Source organism: Nannobrachium achirus, assembly GCF_963921795.1.
Source record: "Nannobrachium achirus genome assembly, chromosome: 21".
Lineage (NCBI taxonomy): Eukaryota > Metazoa > Chordata > Actinopteri > Myctophiformes > Myctophidae > Nannobrachium > Nannobrachium achirus.
Genome location: NC_137828.1, coordinates 24,106,311 through 24,129,153, shown reverse-complemented (window position 1 = coordinate 24,129,153; position 22,843 = coordinate 24,106,311). Strand labels below are relative to the sequence as shown.

At 39.6% G+C, this 22,843-nt stretch overlaps 1 protein-coding gene across 3 annotated transcripts; it reads right to left on the bottom strand.

The window, feature by feature from the left end:
- Window positions 1–11,176: 11,176 nt before the first annotated feature.
- Window positions 11,177–18,572, bottom strand: rbis (ribosomal biogenesis factor). 3 transcript variants are annotated; one of them, XR_013963169.1, is made up of 5 exons: window positions 18,519–18,572; window positions 16,099–16,231; window positions 14,393–14,509; window positions 12,042–12,572; window positions 11,177–11,938 (listed from the first exon to the last, which is right to left on the bottom strand). XR_013963169.1 is itself a non-coding variant. In XM_080751628.1 (4 exons), exons 2-4 carry the CDS (start codon window positions 16,213–16,215, stop codon window positions 12,504–12,506), a joined length of 303 nt encoding a protein of 100 aa, XP_080607754.1. In that variant the 5' UTR covers window positions 16,216–16,231; window positions 18,519–18,572; the 3' UTR covers window positions 11,177–12,503. The 3 variants fall into 3 exon arrangements, 1 of the variants encoding a protein (XP_080607754.1); XR_013963170.1 differs by having other exon boundaries at window positions 11,177–11,989; window positions 12,198–12,572; XM_080751628.1 differs by having other exon boundaries at window positions 11,177–12,572.
- Between the last annotated feature and the right edge of the window lie 4,271 nt (window positions 18,573–22,843).

Sequence of the window (22,843 nt, the reverse complement as noted above, 5' to 3'; positions counted from 1 at the left end):
TATTTCCAATTTTCAGTGCTTTTCCTCCTACTACATGATCTCAGAGGCAAATATTGTACTTTTACTCCACTACAATATAGTGGTTGCGCTTCCTATAATGTGGCATCATTTGACACGACTGTTCGACACTACAAGATTTAACACGACTACTCTTCTTATGATGCATCGCATGACGGCACACTCTTAGCAACTACGCCTACTCTATACACATTGCTGATAACCATAAATATTGAGTTGGCTTCTCAGCAGCGCCATTATGTCAAAGCTAGTTTTCTTCTGTATACCTCAAACTTGGCAGTGCGCTATTGGCTTTAATTCGTCTCAATTATGCATTTTAGGTGAAGGAACAACCTGTCAGGTCCTATTTCCAGTCTGTATGTGTGGGAGTGTGATGGATTCGTTCAGCCCATGTCTGCCAGATGCTGGGTATTATGTCGTTGCTGTCGGGCAGAAACCTCTCATCTACAGTATTTAAACGTTTCTTTTTTTTGTAAATTATGCCCTACTTGATCATACTACCGCGTCACACAAAAAGCATCAAAGGTAGCAGATCTACAAGCTCCAAACTCGTCGCTTCGTGCCGTGTTTCGAGCTTGTAGATCTGCTACCGCTTTTTTATTTGATTCCTGAAAAGTAACAGCCTTGGACAAATGAGGTTTCCACCCGACAGACGATATACTGTAGTTTATAAATATGTGTGAGAATAGCGATGAGTGTAAGCGTAAAGATGTGTTTGACTGCGATTTGCATAACACGTTTTTTAGGATTTCTTTTTTTTTTTTTTTTTTTGAGTGGCTGCCAATGGATACAAGATAATGTTTGAATGTCACTGCCTCTGCCAGCCAGCATAACCAAGAAAGTGTCTAAATCTCACATACAGTAGCAAATAGAGATAACTGTCCCTGTGAACAAGTGTCATATTTATTTTGCTTGCTGCCAAGACTCAATTGGCAAAACGGCAATACTGTATGTAATTTTTGTGAAACTGACACGGTTCAGTGACTGGCGGTGACAAAACGGATAACAGTGGTGTAAAGTAACTGAGTAGATGATAGCCTACTGTACTTAAGTGCTATTTTGAGGTAGAGTTTTTGTACATTACTTGAGTGTTTCCAATTTCTAATGCTTTTACTTCTACTCCACTACATCTCGGATCCAAATATTGTACATTTACTCCACAACATTTATTTGAGCACTTTAGTTTGTAGATTTCGGATTATTATTACAAAACATATATTGACCACAGCCATATACATTAAGGCCATTTGAAAATAGACGATCTACAAGCTCACAATGTGTCGCGACGCGATGCGACACAAGTATTGGCATTTTGATGCCGCCAATACGTTTGTACTAGTACTCAAGTAAAACTTTAATTCCCGACTTTACTTGTAACAGAGTACCTCTAAATTGCAATATTGATACGTTTACTAAGTATAAGTGAGTACTTTTTCGACAAGGAATTAAGTAGGGTATGTGATTTTCTTTGTTTAAAATAAGTGTTAAATAGCGCTATATGAGTATTATGCATTGCTAAAGTGTGTTTGTTCAGTAACAGGAGTCTCCAGCTCTTTATTAAACAGTGACATAGGAAGTGATGACACAAAGCATTGAGCAGACAAAATGGAAACTGGAACACTATAAAAATGAAGTTGATAAATGGGTACTCTCTCCTGATTGGCTGAAGGTTTGTCACCTACCTAAAAATGTATTCTGTTAATTAAAGACCTGAAGAGACGGGGAGGCCTCTGCGACTGAACAAACACTCTATAGCAATGAGTACTATCTGAATATAATATTATGCTTTTACTTTTTACCGAAAATCTTGTTTTAACCAAAACAATATCACTTACCCTACCTTTAGTAATAAGAACACAGCCAGCCTGCTATTTGTACACAACGTGCTGAAACCACCAGTTCAGCTTATGAGCTCCACTCTATGCTATGAGGGCTGCTGGGGTCTGCTGAGGAAACTGGACGAGAGGGGCATATCTGCCTAATAGACCCCACAGACAGTCATTTGGGACCAGTACAAGTAAGAAACACAGCTTAGATGTTATACTGTGCGGAGTTGTCCTTTAACACCCACATGAACTGAGATGACCTAGAGGGGAAGCGGGGAGAGAATAAATGAGGTGACTCAGGTGAGGCACATGTATTTATAGCCTGGACACACCAAGCCCAGGTGTGACCCAATGAATCTACCAGACAATCCCTGCCAATCAGCCTCAGCAGCAGCAACAACTAGAAGGATGCAACTGGAAATTGCAAGTGTGGTTGCCGTGACGCGAATTTCGCAAATGAATTTCGTCTTACCATTTGAATTTTCCCCATTCAAGTCAATGGGGAAAATGAATTCACTAATAAATGAATGGCCATATATGGAGATCTCAGTGTCAGTCCTTGTCCCTGTAATGCCCATTATGGAGATCCCTGATGTCATCAATATTAAGCCCATATCTTGGAAAGCCCATCTATGTATGAAATACTGTGTCAGTCTCATGATGTCAGACATCTATGATGTCAGCCATATCCATATTTGGGATCTTTTTAAATTAAAGTCAATGGAGAAAATTAATTCACAAATAAATGTATATATAAATTAAACTATTTAACTCTAACTAAATCTCTTAGCAAAATAGCCGGTCGAAAACTGTGGGAGGAATAGTGCGGCAAAAAAAGTTTACTTCTACTTCTACTTCTCTCCTGCTACAGCGGAATTCAAAAGACTGGTCTAAGTGCATATATAGGTGCTAACACACATCTGCTCGACGTTCGCATAAGGATGATACTATTGTGAGATCCTTGCATCACTGACTTTCCATCTACCTCCCTCCATTACCTGAAAAGAAACACGCTGAATTCAACATGTCTCATCTCACAGTGTAGCTCTAAACATAGCCTGTAATGTACTGTGTCTGAAGCACTCTCCTGCGAGGTATTCTTTTGTTCCCCATCATTGTCACCTTGAACTGTGATAATGCTGGCAACCTCTGTGCAAAATAATAGCAAAATGTTGCTGGAAATCCATTAAAAAAGGTATGAGTATGAGTGCTTGTCAGTAAATGTTCATCCTTTGCCAGCTCTTTTTCAGTGCTTTACTTTCATACATTCATACACATTCACACCTAGAAAGCTGTCCGTTGAAACCACAGTCTTCTGCTAAGATCTTCACTGGACCATCTGGAATTATTGCAGGCCCGTTATAGACAGATATATAGCCTACCTTTATTGATCCCGTAGGGGAATTTCAGTCGCCCAGAGGCAGCACAGCAGTTAAGAGTTACTGAGTTACAGCTACAGAGTAAAGAAAGTATTGTCAGCAATACAAGGCAAGACAAACTATAAGAAGCACCGTCAATACGGAACAGTATACAAAGTGTATACAGTACAACTATCCTGCACTATGCAGAAAAAACACAACAACACAAGATTAACTAACCCTAACTTGCAGTGTTCTCACCATATCCGATATCCCACCGCAAATTAATTCAGGCTGTGTCTCAGGAGGTAGAGCAGGTCGTCCAATGATCCGTGCCTCCATTGAGTCGGTCGATGCTAGCTTGCCACCATTGGTGTGTGAATGTGGGAAGTGAGGACGCTGGTGTCGACTGTTTGCTGCTTCACCTCTGAATGAATGAATGAACCATAGTAAAGTGCTATAAAATTGCAATCCATAGAAAAGGTGACAGTGTTGTTCACAGTGCAATACAGTATACCGAACCCTAAAAGTGTTATTAGAGGTCAGAGTCTCTGACACATCTACTATTCCAGGTTGTGTTACAGTTGACCTGGCCGTGCGACCATTGTGTGTCTCTCTGTACTGTAAATCCTCATAGCCCGTTGAAATAAAGTATAGCTACCTATAGCTTGTTGTAACTTCTTGAATGTCTGCTAGACAGACAGACAGACAGACAGACAGACAGACACAGAAAGAAAGAGAGGAGACTTGTATAGGGTATGCATGCTGTGTCTTTCAAGCTGCTGGCATATGGAGAGGAGGAGCAGGAACAGAACAGAACAGAACAGAACAGATGTACTTTGGTGCATAGCGTCTTGACAGGTGTTGTACCAAAAAGCTCTCTCTCTCTCTCTCCTCTCCACACATCACTAATGCATGAACACACACACACACACACACACACACACACACACACACACACACACACACACACACACACACACACACACACACACACACACACACACACACACACACACATCTGTCTCCCAATCTCCTCTCAACCCCCCGCCTCCCCCCCAGATAGATCCATGCACCTCGCTGGCGACCCGGGGAACGATTGAGCCGGGAATCTTATTTAGAAAAAAACTATGTTCTATGCTCTCTGGAGTGTAAAAATGCTATTTCTTTCTATATGAGCAAAACAGCTTGCGGTCGGCTTGATGCTTCAGTGGGTTTTTTTGGGGGTTGGTGGTGGCCTGGTGCAGGGGCGTCACAAGGGGGGGAAAAGTGGGACTGAGTTACTAGGGCCCAAGGTGGAGGGGCCTTAATTATTTTATACTTTAGCTATTGAAAAATAGAAGATAATACAAGCTCACAGCTATATCTATATCTTGAAAAGTCGTGAAAATGTGTGCAAATCTTTCAATATATGTATTTTTTAAAGCCAACATTTTGCTTCTGGGGGGTCCCTGGAACGAAATATTTTGAGATGGGGGTCCGTGGCCAAATACATATCATTTTGGGGGTCCTTCACGTGGAAATATTTGAGCACCACTATAAACATAGCTTTTTCAAAAAACTTTAGAAAGATTTGAAATATTCAGGATTTTTCAAAAAAATAGCAGATCTACAAGCTCACAGCACGGCACTGAGTGCCGCGCTGTGAGCTTGTATATATATCTGCTATTTTTCAATAGTTAAAGCACAACATGGGAGTGAATCCTTGTACCCATAGGCCCAGAATTTGGTGCGACACCCCTGGCCTGGTGGAGGGTTTGGAGATGGAAAATATATGGCTGCTGCAGAGGCTTGATTTGTTTGTTTGGGTTTGGTTGTGATGCTGATATGTGGAGGTAAGCAGTTGAGGACAGTGAGTGCTGGATAGTAACAAAGTACGCAAGTACTGTACTTGAGTAAATCAAGTACACTTCTGAGGTATTTTGACTTTACTGGACAGGTGTACTTCCACTTTTCAATCATTTTACTTATACTCCACTACATCTCGGAGGCAAATATTTGTACTCCCACTACGATTTTTTGACAGCTTTATAGTTACTAGTTACATTGTAGATTTGAATTATTATTGCAAAATATACAATAACCACTTCAGCCCTAGATACATTTCTGCCATTTGAAAATAGCGGATCTATAAGCTCACAACGCGCCGCGATGCGATGCATTGTGAGCTTCAAAGGATCTTTAAACATTTTATAAACTTTTGAAAACTTGGGACATTCTGCATAATGAGTACTTTCTGCTTTTAGTAGCCTACATTTTTATACCAGTGCTTTTTGTATGCTTTTGAGTATTTCGACATTGCAGTATTGAACCTTTTTCCACCACTGCTGTGGGTTCAAATGAGGCAACTTCAGAATCTAAAGCTTCACGCTGCTTTGGACTCCACAGCAAATTCAAACTATTGACTTCTAGAATTCATGAGTGTTAATTAGTGTACAAAATTACACACCAGAGATAAAAAGATGCTCTGAGCTTTTTACAGTGCCGCTCTCTCTCATCTCTCATGAATAATATTAAATATTGTTGACTATGTTTACGCAGTCTGTGAATATTGTTTTCCAAAATATTGCCCATATGCTACTGTTGAGGGCGGTTTGTCAGCCAAAGATGAATGGAAAAAAGGAGTTGTGCCGCATATTGAAAAAGACCTTGAAAGTATCTAAAAGGCTCAAACACACGCACGCACGCACGCACGCATGCACACACACACACACAAAACACACTTAACATGTGCAGTTTGCAAAAGGAATGCATTCACATGGAATGTATTCAGTGTAATTGTAACCCTAACATAAACATGTTGACCACTGACTTTCTACCATATTTTGTTTGTTGAAATACAGTATATAAGCATTGCGTGTCATTAATACTTTTATTATAGCCACTGATATTGGCTTTAGACAGTGAAAAGGCACATTTATATAATGCAATGGGGAGTCTTGAATATAATCATGATAGATAGACAGACGGACAGACAGACAGACAGACAGACAGACAGACAGACAGACAGACAGACAGACAGACAGACAGAGAGATACAATAGATATTTGTGATGTTTCTCTCCAGGTGAGAGGAGGGTTCTCTACTTATACTGCAGTTCTACGAGACTACAATGAACTGAAGCTGGGTAAGATGAAGAAAAGACTGGGCTAAATGGATGCTCAAATGATTTCCCAGACAGCCATTACACCTCATTTCAGGTCGCCTGGATGGAAATAAGGCATTTTCTGAATAGCTGTTCTTCTCAGCGAGCAGCACATCATTGTGATTGAGCATAAATGATTCTTCCCACATTTCTGTCTCCGGACTATCAGTGAAACCGCTGGCAACACACGTACATTCCTCTGACCTGCTTAACCTGTTAAAGCGGGCATCTGTGTCATTTTAGCTATATAATTATAGCAACATACGTTTTTCAGAACACTCTTATAGGATTTACACGCTGCTTTTTGTGCCGCACACGCACGCACGCACGCACGCACGCACGCACACACGCACACACACACACACACACACACACACACACACACAGTAAACCAGGTATACACCTGATGATTGCGTATCCACTTTTTAGATGCATGATATCATATTGACATGTTGATCATAATACCTAGAGACACCTAATCATTTGAAAATTATAGCGTGAAGCGCCAAAGAATGCATATCACCCAAAGGTCTGACATATCATCATTCAGAGGAAAATGGGTTTGACACAAAAGGTGAACACACACACACACACACACACACACACACACACACACACACACACACACACACACACACACACACACACACACACACACACACACATGCACACAAACAGATTATTGTTCTCCAGGTGCTGTAACCTTTTGTTGGGGGCCGGTTAGATTGAAATCCCAGCTGTGCGGTGAGAGTGACATACTGCAAATAAGCCTTCGAGCTCCACATTGGCATTCAGTGAACCTCACCTCATCTTTCTCTCCTCTCTCCTGACGCACGCACACGCGCACAGACACACGCAAGCACGCACACACTCGGGCCTTTCTGCTAGTAGTCACTGTGCCCTTTAATAATAAATCCACCCAGAGCTCCATCTTGTGGACAGTTTAAGAACTGTAATCGATTCTACAAATGCCTTCTAAAATGACTTTAGTCTTGACTGCTCATACGGACATACAGGGACATACGGATTACACACAAAGCCAGATGTAGGTGTTGTTAGCACCGCTCAAAAATCAGTAAGGCCCAGTTCTCCTTACACTTTCAAGATTAAAAAATACATCAAAAATAGCATTATGTACAGTAGCCTACAAGCTCGCAGCGAGGCATTAAGTGATACGCTGTGAGCTTGTACATCTTGATTTATTTTCCTTGCCAACGATGACACAGACCCTTTCACGGTTTTAAGGTCAAAATTTCAAATCAGCTGTGATTATGTTCAATCAGCGTAATGACTCAACAGTCTCAATCAGACATGAACCTTTTACAGGTATACTGTTTAAGCCATTAAGACCTGAGGTAAATTTAAAAAATGCCTCAAAACCCCCAAAATTACATGTATTTGGCCGTGAACCCCCATCTCAAAATATGTTTTCCAGCAACCTCCAGAAGCAAAGATTTGAGTTAAAAAAAATATTATATATTCAAAGATGTGCACACATTTTGAGAAATAGCAGAGCTACAAGCTCATAGTGACACGCTTATGAGCTTCTATATACCGTTGTTTCCAGTTGAGATTGGCATATTTCACCCAGGTTTTTTCATCTCACTCACGTCACTTTGTCTGCTGACCTCACTCAGCAACAAAATAAACAGAAAATAAACAAAAATACAAATAACACAATTCACAGGAGGCAAGCAGTGATCACCCCATGATGTGCACTGCAATGTAGTTTCAAATGCACTACATTGCAGGTGTGTTTTTTTAGAGTGAAAAAAATAAGAAGAGACGTGTGACATGTGTCATCTGGGCAGCTTGCCCCAGGAAATGTGCCAATCTCAAGAGGGAACAACGCTATATCGGGAAAATCGCGCTCTTTCGAACGACCATCATTTCGACCGGAGGGTTAGCGACTCACTCCACGGAGGTTAGGGTTAGGGTGAGGGTTAGAGTCGGGTGTCGAAAAGATGACATGTAGTAACAGCGTCACGCTCCCCAGTATATCTGCTATTTTTGTATAGCCAAAGTATAAAGAAGAACCAATGTTCTATTCTTTGAGACACACATTTTTCATTCAGGAGCGAACAACCATTTGATTGCATTATGGAACGTAGGCCTACACGATGAACATTTAATGTATTTTGTTTTTGTTTGTTTTTTCGTCATAGCGCAACATGGCCTGTAGGCCTACTGGCGGTAATTGCAACAAACATCGTTTGCGTTGTGTGCTTGTAGATCTGCTATTTTCACTAGTTTAGTTCATTTTTTAAATTATAAATACAAAACGAACGGTCTTGGACATACAAGGTTTCCACCCGACAACGACGATATATAAGCCTATATATTTACTGTATCCAATATAACTATAATTGATGACATTTAACTTTCCGGTGTTGGCATACTGTATTTGTCTCCCTATGAGGCTATGACTATAGTGGTTGGCACCTACCCTCCCTGCTGCCACCAGGCAGTGGTGCTTGTCCCACCATCTGGATCCCAGTGGGAAAGCGTCCGCCCCCCTGGAGGACACCCCGACTCCTAACACATCACTGGCATCAACCTCTCTCTGAAAAATAACCTCTCTTTTTCCTTGAAAAATGTTTGGGACTGACCCAAAAGTGAAATGATTTATTACATCCCCAGGGGAACATAGGGCATGACTGCTGGACTGGACAGCATCCATCAGCCCACGGCGGCCGAGTGGTGTAAAGTAACTAAGTACATTAACTACATTTACTCAGGTTACTGTTTTGTAGATCTGCTATTTTCAAAAGATTTCTGCAAATGTTATACATTGGAAAACTTGTGAAACGGGACTTTCTGCATTATGACTACTATCTCTTTTTGGTACTTTAAGTACATTTTAATATCAATAGTTTGTACTTTTACTAAAGAACATTTTGAATACCGTCTATTAACAGAGTACTTCCACACTGCAGTATTGATACCCCCCCCCCTTTCCTTAGCCCCACCCCCTTGTTTCCCCGATCCTGTACATATTGTGTTTTTATAACTGCGATATTATTGAATGTTTTCTTTGCTTGCTATTCATTTTGTCCATGAATTAAATACAGAGGGCTTTCAACGTAAAAAAACGTAAAAGGTCTTATTTGAGAACCCTTTTAGGCAGGGTGTTTAACTGTACTTGTACTGTAGCCTACTACATTTCAATTGTATTGACTATAAGCCAAAGACCATCTTTTTAATTTACAAATTAAGCACCGTCTACCACCACGTGCTGTTGACTATGATGAATCTGTCTTTTCCAGGTCTGTTGACATTTATTGGTTTGTCGATTAAACTTTTTATTTCATTGGGCGCCCGCTGGCCTACTGGTCCAGGCGCATATAACTTGGCATTGCCACATATATGGATGCCTGGTGGCGTTGCCAGTTCGATTCCCGATCCGGACGACCTTTGCCGCATGTCGCTCCCCATCTCTCCCCCCATTTCCTGTCAGTCTACTGTCCTATCAATAAAGGCATCAAAGACCCAAAAAAACAAATCTTTAAAACGTTTTATTTCACTATTAAGCCTTTTATTATTTGTTTTAATTATTTGTGCACCAGGACAACCAGAACACTCGATATGAACATTTGTATATCTGTAACAGAATCTGGGAATTCACCTTTTTATACTTACTTTAAATCACTGTGCATACTGTAATATGTTTAACTTAATATTAGAATGTATTTCTGCTTTATGTCTTGTTATGTCTGTAATTCAATTGTGGCTGCTGTGAAAATGTAATTTCCCAAATAAATACTGTATGTTGCTCCCCTTCAATATTATAGCTAGCACTAGTTTAGCTTTGTGTTTCGAGTTTGTGGATCTGCTACTTTTGAGTGACGCTGTAGCAGTAATCAAGTAGGGCAGGGGTGTCCATTCGAAAATATTAACACCCCCAGGGGCGTAAAAGTTAAAAATAATGTACTTTTGGTCGGACCATAACATATCGTCGCTGTCGGGCAGAAACCTCGTATCTCCAAGTTTCAAATTTGTACATTTTTTCGCAAAGTAAAGCTGCTTCATCATACAAGGCCGTCGCACAAAAGTATAGTGAAAACAGCTGATCTACAAGCACACAACGCCTCGCAGTGTGCTTGTAGATCGGCTGTTTTCACTAGTTTAAATCATTAAAAAATGTATAAATACTAAACAAACGGTTTTGGACATACAAGGTTTCCACCCGACAACGACGATATTACGCATTGCATTTAAACGATTTTATATAACTAGCATCATCAATATTTAATATCAATGGTCTTTTGTCAGTTGTGTGCTCTGAACAAAACACAAATAACTTTTGCAAGGTAAAAAAAGAAAATCTCTCACACAAACACACAAAAGGTTAGAATTATGGAGATAAGAGATTTCTGCCTGACCGCAACGATATGCTTGTACTACTTCTAGGGTGTGATGTTCTCCTTATGTTGCTGTACAATTTATAACATATTTATACAATACTAATACCAACTAGCATACTTGACAGCTCCAGCCTTTGGTTTTTATTTGCTATGAATTATAAAGTATTTGAGTTGAGAAGGAAAATCACCAGATCAAAGTAGCATAAAGGGGGACAAGACATGCTGGCAGAAAGTAGAAGTTCAGGGTAGCGGCAATCTAACCTTGTTTATTATAATTATCATGACAACAACATGAGCAGATGGGAAAGAAACAAACATAAGTATTCTTCAGATGGAATGGGTTTATTTAAATAAATATGCAAAACCATATTCACCCCCCCCCCCCCCCCCCTCTTTTGTATTTTAAGTTTTTAATTAATGTTTGAAATAAACTTGTTCAATCGTTATTTAATAAAGAAGGCCATGTCATCTTGCATATCCCCAGCATATAAACTAAAATACAGCACCGAGGGAGAACAGTTATTAATGATGAAAAATGAATTAATATCAAATGACCAAGCATTAACCAATTAAACCCTATAGCAGGGGTCTTTAACAGGGGGTCTGGGACCCCTAGGCTAGGGGTCCTCAGTTACTACAGGGGGCCGCCAAATCCTTGTGTGATAAGATCATTATTTTACATGAATAACTTGAACCCTCACATCCCTATTCTGAGGAGAACTTTAGCCAAAAATAGTAGATCTACAAGCTCTCAACGCCTCGCGCAGCTTGTAGATCAGCTATTTTTGGCAAATAGGTTTGGTGTAGAGGTTAAAAAGAGCAGATCAAGTGTGCAGTACAGAGTGAAAGGTCAAGTTTACTAAGTATTGTCAAACAAGTCTATGAATCTATGAAATCGATGAGCATCTCCATCACAAATTTATACAATATGTAGAGGGGGTCCCTGCTTCATCTACCTCTCAGCTAAGGGGTCCTTGGCCTGAAAACGTTGAAGACTCCTGCCATATAGAATATATTTCATTGACCAGGGCCTCCTTTTCCCTCTAAACCAAATCTCTTTTCCCGAAAATAGCCAATCTACAAACTCACTCACAACGCCTGGCAACGTGATGCATTTTTGTGATTTTTGAAGAATGTTCGCCTATTATGACATGCCCAGAATTGGGACGTTAGGGTTCATGAGGTTAAATACACAGTTATTTTTGTTATTACCAAATGCCCAAACATCTGGGCATTGAATACATATAGCTATATAGTTATTGTCATATGAATAAACACCTGGGGATTGAATACATATAGCTATATTAGTTATTGTCATATGAATAAACACCTGGGCATTGAATACATATAGCTATATTAGTTATTGTCATATGAATAAACACCTGGGCATTGAATACATATAGCTATATTAGTTATTGTCATATGAATAAACACCTGGGCATTGAATACATATAGCTATATTAGTTATTGTCATATGAATAAACACCTGGGCATTAAATACATAGATAGTTTTGTTATTATCATATGAACAAACACCTGGACATTATATACATAGGTCTTTCTGTAATAACCCAAAGATGTGAACATCATGAGGAAAAAACTCTTGTGTCTTGTCGACTCTTGTGTCCTCAGGTTATGTCTGCGGAGGTTTTTCTGTCATCGCTAGAGTTGTTCCGATACAGATAGCGGTATGGGAAAATCTGCCGATACCGTTTAAATGACTGGTATCGGTATCGCCAGGTATGCCAGTCTATGCCATTTCCGAGTGGGCCCCACCAATTTCTAGAGTGGGCTAAAGCTGAGAGAAGAGCTGGGCGGCATTGTCCACATTCACTGATTCCTTCGGTGCGTCTCTGACGACCTGATAGAAGACCAAATAAGAAAACCAGTCAAGACAGGAGAATTGAAAAAGGTGAAGTGAGTGACATTTCTGTTCAAATGTGTTGAAGAGCTCTATGTTCTAATACAGGGGTCTTCAACAGGGGGTCCGGGACCCCTAGGGGGTCCTCAGAGTTACTACAGGGGGTCCTCCAAATCTTTGAGTGATAGAAACTTTTCTTTTCTCTCCTTTTTTATATTAACCACTTGAACCCTAGTGTCCATATTCGGAGAACTTTAGCCAAAAATAGCAGATCTGTGAGCTTGCAGATCAGCTATTTTCAGCAAAGAGGTTTGGTGTAGAGGGGGAAAAGAACAGACTAAGTACAGAGTGAAAGGTCAAGTTTTCAAGTGGTTAAATATCTGAAAACACAAATTGACATGAATCCAAAATACACCGATGATTGTGCTGTCAAACGATGAAACTATGGAATCTATTAACAGGTTGTGGGGGTCCTTGCTTCATCTCTCTCTCAACTAAGGGGTCCTTGGACTGAAAACGTTCCCTGTTCTAATAGTAATCACTGCTATAGAGCAGTGGTTCTCAAAAATCTCATGAACTGACAAAGCACTTGAGTTGAGGCATTACATATAGTTTGACTCTGTTCCACAGATGTGCAGACACCCTGTATACACACTTATACTTTATAAGTAACTATAAGACCCTAAGGGTCCCAACCCACATTTTGAGAACCACTGCTATAGAGCGTTTGTTCAGTAACAGAAAATGCATTTTCAGCTCACCCGGGATACCAATTTTATGAGAGAAAACTCGCACAGCATAAATAAGTGAAATTGGAAGTGATGAAACAAAAACATTATTTTGAATTGAAAACGTTGTCAAATTGAAGATGATAAATGTGTACTTTCTCCTGATTGCCTGAAAATTGGCAACCAACCTGAAAAGTTATTGTGTTACTTTGATTACCATCACAATATAGAGCTTTAACTTTTTAACAAGTTAAATCGGCACTATGTAACTTTTCTTTCATGAATAAAATTGTATTTTGTCCAATCTGTATGGTAGATTATGTTAATACGATATAACTTAAGTTACTTAAACAAATCGGGGTGGTTGCATTTGGTCTTCTATTGAGACATTTAAATCATGTCAAAGGTCATGTCTCATCGGATCTTACACGAATTTTGACCTGATGGTCAAGATTCAATTTATCCCCTGAGCAAAGCACTTGCGCACAAAGTTAAATGGTGCAAGGGTTTTCAAAGTGGGTGACGGGGCACCCTGGGGTGCCGTGACGGCAGTCCAGGGGTCCCGCGAGATCATTTGATAATAGTTGGAATTTATTTGGAAACTTGAAGTACAAAGTTATTTTCAGTCAGTTTTAACCAAAATGGCTATTATCTCAACGTTATCACTAAAATATCGTCACTGTCGGGCAGAAACCTTGTATCTCCAAGTTTCAAATGTGTACGTCTTTTGGTAAAGCAAAGCCCTGCTTCATCATACAAGACTGTCACACGTTGCGAGGCGTTGTGTGCTTGTAGATCGGCTGTTTTCACTAGCTGTTTTTAGATCTGCTGTTTTCACTAGTTTAGTACATGTTATAGATGATAAATACAAAACGAACGGTTTTGGACATACAAGGTTTCCACCCGACAACGACGATATGCTATAAATATAAGGTGCTGGGAGTGAAAATTATAATGTAGGGGTGCCTAGGATTAAAACAATATTTATGGGTGCCCTGAGACAGAGAAAGAGAAAGTTTGGGAACCCCTGAAATAGTGCATCTATGAGAATGTAATCTTTGCAGACTGATTACAGCCCCCCACCACCGTTACCTTTATTGGTTTCTTGGGTTCAGGAGCGACAGACTTGGAAACAGTCGTTACATCCTTCTGGATTTCCGTGAACATCTGATTGAGGTTCTCTACTTTCTCATTTTTCACTGCGTTGATCTGTAAATCACGGATTAAAAGCAAAATTCAATCACACAACTGAGAATATTTGTATGACCAAGTCCTAATGTGTGATTTGTGAAACATTTGAAATGACCCCCCCCCCCCCCCCACACACACACACACACACACACACACACACACACACACACACACACACACACACACACACACACACACACACACACACACACACACACACACACACACACACACACGCTCTGATTCCTAAACAATTAACACAATATAGTAGATGTCTAGATGATGATGTTTTAGTAATATAGTTCCTGCTCTTCTACATACTTTAAACCAGGGGTCTTCTATGTTTTCAGGCCAAGGACCCCTTAGTTGAGAGAGAGATGAAGCAGGGACCCCCACAACCTTATCAAACTCAGCACAAAAAGAATGGAAAATTGACTTTGGTCCATTGTATCTCCCCTTTAATAATACCAAATTGTATTGTGTTTTACATCATTTTTTAATGATTTGTCACCTTTACAACAAGGTACAGCTTGTAAGCATCGGGCATTCGAGGCATGAGCTACACAACCAAACGTTTGGGTAGCACCGACCAATTCTTTGCCAAAATGGCTTGCAATGCAAAATTTGCCAACATTCGGTCCATTATATCCCCCCTTTAATTATGCCGAATGGTATCATTATTAGCGTTGATTTGTCACCTTTACAACAAGGTACAGCTTGTAAGGATCTGGCATTCGTAGAATGAGCAACACAGGCAAACACCAAAAGAACAGTATTGCAGGCCTGCCAGGCCATTTTGACCATTTTTTGGTATTATTAAAGGGGAGGTACAATGGACCAAAGTCAAGTTTCCTTTCTTTTTGTGCTGAGATTCCATATAGTTTGACAGCACGATTATCAGCGTATTTTGGATTCATGTCCATTTGTGTTTTCAGATATTTAACCACTTGAGCCGTCACTACTTAAATAATAAGCTTGACCTTTTACTATGTACTTACTCTGCTCTTTTCCCCCTCTACACCAAACCTCTTTGCAGAAAATAGCCGATCTACAAGCTCACAACGCCTCGTTGTGAGCTTGTAGATCTGCTATTGTTGGCCACAGTTCTCAGAATATGGACACTAGGGTTCAAGTTGTTAATATAAAAAGGACTGGAAGATTTGGAGGACCACCTGTAGTAACCGAGGACCCCCTAGGGGTCCCGGACCCCCTGTTGAAGTACCCTGCCTTAAACCAAAAATCACAGATGGAGGCTTTAACCTTTTATATGAAATATCCGAGACTATTAAGATTTATGGAAGATGATTCTGAACGTATTGCTAGTTTGATGATTTAAAATGCTCTAATCTTAAAATAATAAACGACAAGCTCTCAATGCGTTGCGAATTGAGAGCTTGTAGATCGTCTATTTTTGCTGCGCAACATGCCTCCATTAGAAGACATGCTGGCTTCTAGGGAATCCAAATGACTGAAATCACTTGTGGCGACTGAGAACTTTAAACCATGTGTAATGCAAAACAATCAAAAGATTAAATAATTCCGGAATCAAAACGGTCAACACACTCAAAACGTCATACCGTAAACTGAAGAGAGATTCGGTCACTTACGTGTTTTAGAGAAGAGGTGACAGGCTTCGCTTTGTTCTTGTTTTTGGAATGCTTGTTTGCAATTTGAAAGACGTTCACCTTCTGCTGTTTCTTGCCTTTTTGCTTGTTTTTCGCCATGACTGCTTATATTAACCTATGTAAAGGAAAAAGAAGATATCATGAGTTAAGTCCTAATGCTTTGTTGTTGTTGGTTTCTCATGCTTGGTTTGTGCGTGTTAAAGTTTCTTTATTAGGATGAGCCCCTCACGGCCAGAACAGCAAATATGATATCGGATATCGGTCAGAAATGTCATAAAACCTGTGACCCTACACCCATCCCTAAGAAGATATTCAAGCATGTCCATGTACTGTACTAAAGCAGACCTTGACAGTGTTGCAGGTTGGGTTGCCCTACAGTGCCACCTGGTGTCATGCTTTAACCAGTGAAAAATAGCAGATATACAAGCTCACAGTGCTGCGAGCAGCGAGCTTGTAGATCTGCTATTTTTGAAAAAGTCGTGAAAATGTGTGCAAATCTTTGAATATATGTATTTTTAAAGTGAACATTTGTAACTCAAATTTAGCTTCTGGGTGGTCCCTGAAACTAGATATTTTGAGATGCGGGTCCGTGGCCAAATAAATATCAGTTTGGCGGTCCTTCACATGAAAAGGTTTGAGAACCTCTGACATAGTAGTCTCTGAAGAACAGACTAACTGAGCTCCAGTTAAAGGTGTATTCAGTGATAATGAAAGTGGCCGGGGGTCAAATGTTTTGTTTTGTTTTTTATAGATTTTCTACACCATTATAATGTTCTCGTTTTGATCATTAGACCCAATCACTGAATACCGGTAGGCCTACGTCTCCAGCTTCAGGATATGTATGATACTGATTTACTACGAGACTGTGGCATTTTAGGAGTTCAGTAGTTTACAATCTAGGCATTTAGCAGACGTTCTTAATTCAGAGCGACTGTGGTTCTCAAAACTTTTATTTTGACCATCATAACTAAACATCATAACATAACTACGGCCATACTCTACCCTGATTGGTCGAGGACTGGCTGGCCACCTCTGAAAACGGAATCTAGCTATGCTCGCAACACGGGCCATGGTGGAAGTCCTTATATGGTCAGCACACATTCAAGTGAGGAGAATGAACGGAAAATGTACCAATTATATTTTTATTTGAATGAAATACAATCACTGAATATACCTTTAAGTGAAAAGGACATTTACTTTGACGATGGCTGGCCATAGAAACATAGGGTTTTTCCAAAAACCTTAGAGGGATTCAAAAGACACTTATAGAATCAGGTCAAAATTCTAATTTTCACGATTTTTCAAAAATTGTTAAAGCACAATAATGTGTACCCGTTCTGAATGGGTTAAGTTGTATGGTCTGTGTTTTTCTTATCAAATTACAAAAATAAAGAACACGTGAACATAAACCTTCTAGTTTGTCGCAAACTACAAGTGTTGTTTGATATTACATGGCTACAAGCACACTAAAAAATGGGTTATCAACAGGGGGTCCTCAGAGTTACTATAGGAGGGTCCAGCTAATCTTTGTGTGATAGGAACCTTTTTATTACATAAACCACTTGAACCCTAGCATCCCTATTCGGAGGAACATTAGCCGAAAATAGCAGATCTACAAGCTGTGAGGTGTTGAGAGATTGTAGATCTGCTATTTTCTGCAAAATGGTTTGGTGTAGAGGGAAATGGGAGTAAACCAAGAACATGAGCCATGAGGTAAAGTGGTCACATGTATGAAGATATTTACACAACACTGATGATAGTCGTTGAAACCATATTTTAAATCTATGAAAAAGTTTAATATGGAACACAATTGTAGACACTGTGTGGGGTCCCTTGCTTCATCTATCACTCTTTGCTAAGGGGCCCTTGGTCTGAAAAATATTGAAGACCCCAAAAGTACTCATTATGGGCCTGGGCCACAGGATAGTGGTCCAGGCACCTAGGCTGGTAATGCAGCCCTTGCAGCGTCGCAGCAATAGCCGATCTACAAGCTCACAACGCCTGCGCTTGTGAGCTTGTAGATCTGCTATTTTTGTCTAAAGTTCTCCGAATATGGACACTGGGGTTCAAATGGTTAATATAAAAAAGGAGAAAAAACAAGTTTCTATCACACAAAGATTTGGAGGACCCCCTGTAGTAACTCTGAGGACCCCCTAGGGGTCCCGGACCCCCTGTTGAAGACCCCTGCACTAGAGTGTAGATGTGGGTCCCAGACTACCAAACATTGCAAAATTCAACAACACACAACAAAAGTATTAAAAACCGGTGACCATTAAAAATCATCCGTTATCAGCGTGTATGCTACTGACTAAACATTAACGCACTTCACAAACAATAAAGCAGAATAATAAAAAACCTAAAACGTGTTGGGTTTAATAAGTATAATAAAATATAAGACAAACCTAAAAGCTGTGGTTGTTGTTGATATCTTCCTCGTGTGCGGAAAGCGTGGCCACTCTCGATGACGCACCGTCACGCACCACGCAGGTTGTGTGCGACGCAGCAGGGTAACCATGGCAACCAAGAGTCGTTGACGTCCTATGGATGGGTGTGTTTGATATGTTTTATTAGTGTGCCGGACCGCGAGGGCGGAGTTAGTATCAGTGGTGGTGGACAAAGTAGCAACTCGATCAGTGGTCAAATATTAATTACTCAATTACACTGGTGGGAAAAGTACGCAAATGCTTTACTTAATGCTTAATGCGTAAAAGTATTATCAATGCTGCTATATAGAAATACTCTGTTACTTAGAAGTCCAGATTTCAAAATGTAGGCTACTTGAGTAAAAGTAGGCTACAACATTGGTATAAAAAATGTAGGCTACCAAAAGTAAAAGTAGACTACTCATTAGGCTTAGGCAGTCCTATTTCAAGATTTCAAATGTATGAAATGTTTAGACCCTATCACATGACACACTGTGAGCTTGTAGATCTGCTATTTTCAAATGGACCAAAATGTATATAGGCCTAGAGGGTTAATGTTTTCTTTTTTTTCTTATTTTTTTAAATAATTTAGGCCTAATCAAAATCTATAAAGTAGCCTAGCTACCAAAGGTGTCAAATAATTAGTGGTCTAAAAGTAACCTTAACCTACAATAGAGGGTATGCGCGTGACATCATCATCATACCTGGAAGTCATGTGGGAACGCCTATTGAGTGGTAAAAAACTACTTTCTGGAATTGACAGCCCATAGGCCTACATCCAAACAGAAAAGTCCGATCTGATTGCATTAAACAACATTAAACAATGTTAAACTCACTTTGCCACTCACTTTGCCACTCGATTTGCCACTCGATTTTCCATTCACTTCATGCATGCATAGGCCTACCCTCTATATTTGCCTCTGAGATGTAGTGAAGTAGAAGTAAAAGTATTGGAACTAGGAAATACTCAAGTAAAGTACAAATACCTCAAAATTGTACTCAAGTAGCCTAACAGTACTTAAGTAAATGTACTAGTTATGCCACTGCTCAATTACAAGTGAAAGTGTAAAATTTGTAGCCTACTTGAGTTAAAGTAGGCTATGGAGTCTGCTAAATATATTTTGCATTTTATTTTTAATATCAATGCACAGCTGTATAGCTAATATTGAAATGTTGTAATTTTCCCCCCCAAATACAAAGATTCAAATAAACAGGCCCAGCTATCAATAGCAAATTTAGACGATCATCACTATATTTGAAACAGAACTCAAGTGGTTCGTTCATAATGTCTTTTTTTCCCTTTCTAGAAATGTGGACTTTTGTGAGTAAAAAAATATTGAAATTGTTACTGATACATTGTGATGCATTAATTTATTTAAAATCAACCCAACCCCACGGGAATGCATTCATTAATAATTAGAATCCAAATATCCAATTCACCAATTCACATGACCGTAAATAAGAGTAGTAAAGGGGAACATAAGAAAATCTGCGAAGTAAATCGTTACCAAGAAATGTCAATGTGTTTCTAAAGGTGTGTAATTATGTACTAAAAGGTTGAAATTCAACTCCTGGGGGAAACCTCGTAAAACAAATGATTTGTGTTTGTGTCCCATTAACTTTACTATAGGCCTACAGGAAAACAATACAAAAAATAACTATGCTTTAAGTAGCATGTGAGGGGTCAAACTAGGGTTTCTCTCATGATGCTGAATCCATTGCAAGCATTTGTTTTGCACAAAAAACATTCCGTGGGCTACAAATGGCCCTACAAAACGGTGAAAAGTGATGATCCATCACTAAACCATCGTTGTGTGGGTCCGTTTTTAGCCCAAGGAATGTTTTTCATGCAAAACAAATGCTTGCAATGGATTCAGCAAAAAAACCTAGTTTGACCCCTCACATGCTACTTAAAGCATAGTTATTTTTTGTATTGTTATATAGCAGGGTTGTCAACATTGGACGGTCAGAATCCAGGAGATTAATTTTTTGGGGGGTGCGCGGAACTCCACTACCGGGGTCTGGGGGTCCTCTCCCCAGAACAGATATATTATTTTCCTGTGTTCTGTTGAATTTTGTGCATGTTTGATACTTTTATCAGGCTTGCTTTACTAGCACTGGTACAATTTCAGCCTTAAAATGCCAAATGTAGGTGAATAATAATGACTTCTCATCTTTAAGTCATTACACGTATATGATCTTTCTTGCATGCATTGCCCCCAACCCTAAAGCGGGGGGTCTGGGGGTCCTCCCCCCGAAAAGATTTAACATAGTAGATGTAATTTCCTGTGTTCTGGTGAATTTTGTGCATGTTTTATACACATGTATTGATGACTGAACCAAATGACATCTTTAATGATGACTTCTAATTTTTAAGTAATTACTTAAGTGAATATGCATGTCTGATCTTTCTTGCATTCATTGCCCCACCCCTAAAGCGGGGGGTCTGGGGGTCCTCCCCCCGAATTTTTTTTACATAGTAGATGTAATTTCTTGTGTTCTGGTGAATTTTGGGAGTTTGATACAAAATCCAGGAGAAATCCAGGAGATTTGCCAATCCAGGAGACTCCCAGGAGAGGGGTTCAACATCCAGGAGACTCCTGGGAAATCCAGGAGAGTTATAGTAAATGAATGGGACACAAACACAAATCATTTTTTATGAGGTTTCCCCCGGGAGTTGAATTTCAACCTTTTAGTACATATTATTACACACCTTTAGAAACACATTGGTGAAGACATTTCTTGGTAACGATTTACTTCTCAGATTGGTCAAATATCTTATAAAATCCCCTTACTAGAAATATATAATGGTCCAAAAGTCCACCAGTCAATTGGATTAAATCGCTGTAGATATTATGTTATCCAGCAGGTGGCAGCCTAACACCATGCACCACCGTAGATACTATAACGGTCTTCTTATTTAATGTGCAGATAGTTAGTTGACCAATAATAGCAGCAGCAGTGTGTGGTAATCCGTGAAATTTGAACGTGTAGCCTGACCATCCCCCAACCCAAGAGACACTAGATAGACCAAAACAATTAGAATCAGGCCCCCATTAATCCATTTCCCAAATTGGACGGGCATAATTGTGCCTCACTGTTTTCTGACTAATAACCTATCTCTTCAATAAAAATAAATAAAAACGAGAGAGAGAGAGGGAGAGAGAGAGAGAAAAGAAAAGAAAAAAGGATTGTAGAATTGTAGCGCAATGATTTTCAATCTGGAATTGTGATACAAAAGGTATAGAAGTTCTAACCTTGTAGCAAATTATCAATTTTAACTTAGATCTGTTTAAAACACCAGCACCACAAATATGCTCCAATTATTATTGCCAAATAATGTATTTCACTTGTAATAGGAAATCGTCTTCGAAAATACTTAATAGGCCTAATTGTTTTCCTTGTGATAGGCCTACTGTCAGGATGAAAACATGTCTAAGGAGACCACAAGGGAAGATAAATGTAATTTCCCATCTCTTTTGTAGAATAGTGTTTGTAATTGTTGGTGACATTAGGCCTAATAGGCTATATTGTGTTAGTTTTGTATGCTATTATATATGAATAGGAGAACAATGGAAACAAGTATATTTGCAAAAGTAGCAATGTGCATTGCCATCAGGGGCGGACTGGGACTAAAATTCAGCCCTGGCATCTTGGACCAGACCAGCCCCCAACCAGCGCGCGCAGACACGCTACCGACCGTCGGGTCGAGGCACATAATTGCCATTTAATAGGTCTATAGGCCTACTGTAAGTACAATGTTGAATTTTTGTTGGTGTATGTTTTTTGTTTATAGCTGATAGCTAGGTTTTTCTTAAACCTTTTGGATAAAAACCTTGAGTCTGAAAGTGCTCAAGTTACCGTGAAGCGAGGCCAAAATAGGAGAGCGAATACGAAGTAACAACACATGGTTTATTCAGAGATATGTCCAGAATACTGCATTCCTCCATACAGCATTCCTCCAAAAACAGCAAAGACAATATCTCCCGACCACAGCAAAGACAATAGTATATATACGGTAGGCACCTGGAATTAAGACACTCCTCTTCAAGACACACCTCCAAGGTTCAAGGTACATACAAGCAGGAAGTTACTCAACAAGTGGTCATGGGATAATCAAAAGCTGATGCTTTTGATTGGATTAATCAGTTTACATTCTTTGACCATATAGTTAAATGAGACAACAAGTCATTGTATGTTTGAGTTCATCATATAGGCTAAGCATGTCACAAACACTGGGTCACAGTCTATCTTTAATGACACAGCACATGCTTATTAATATAAGCAAAATACATTATGTTTAA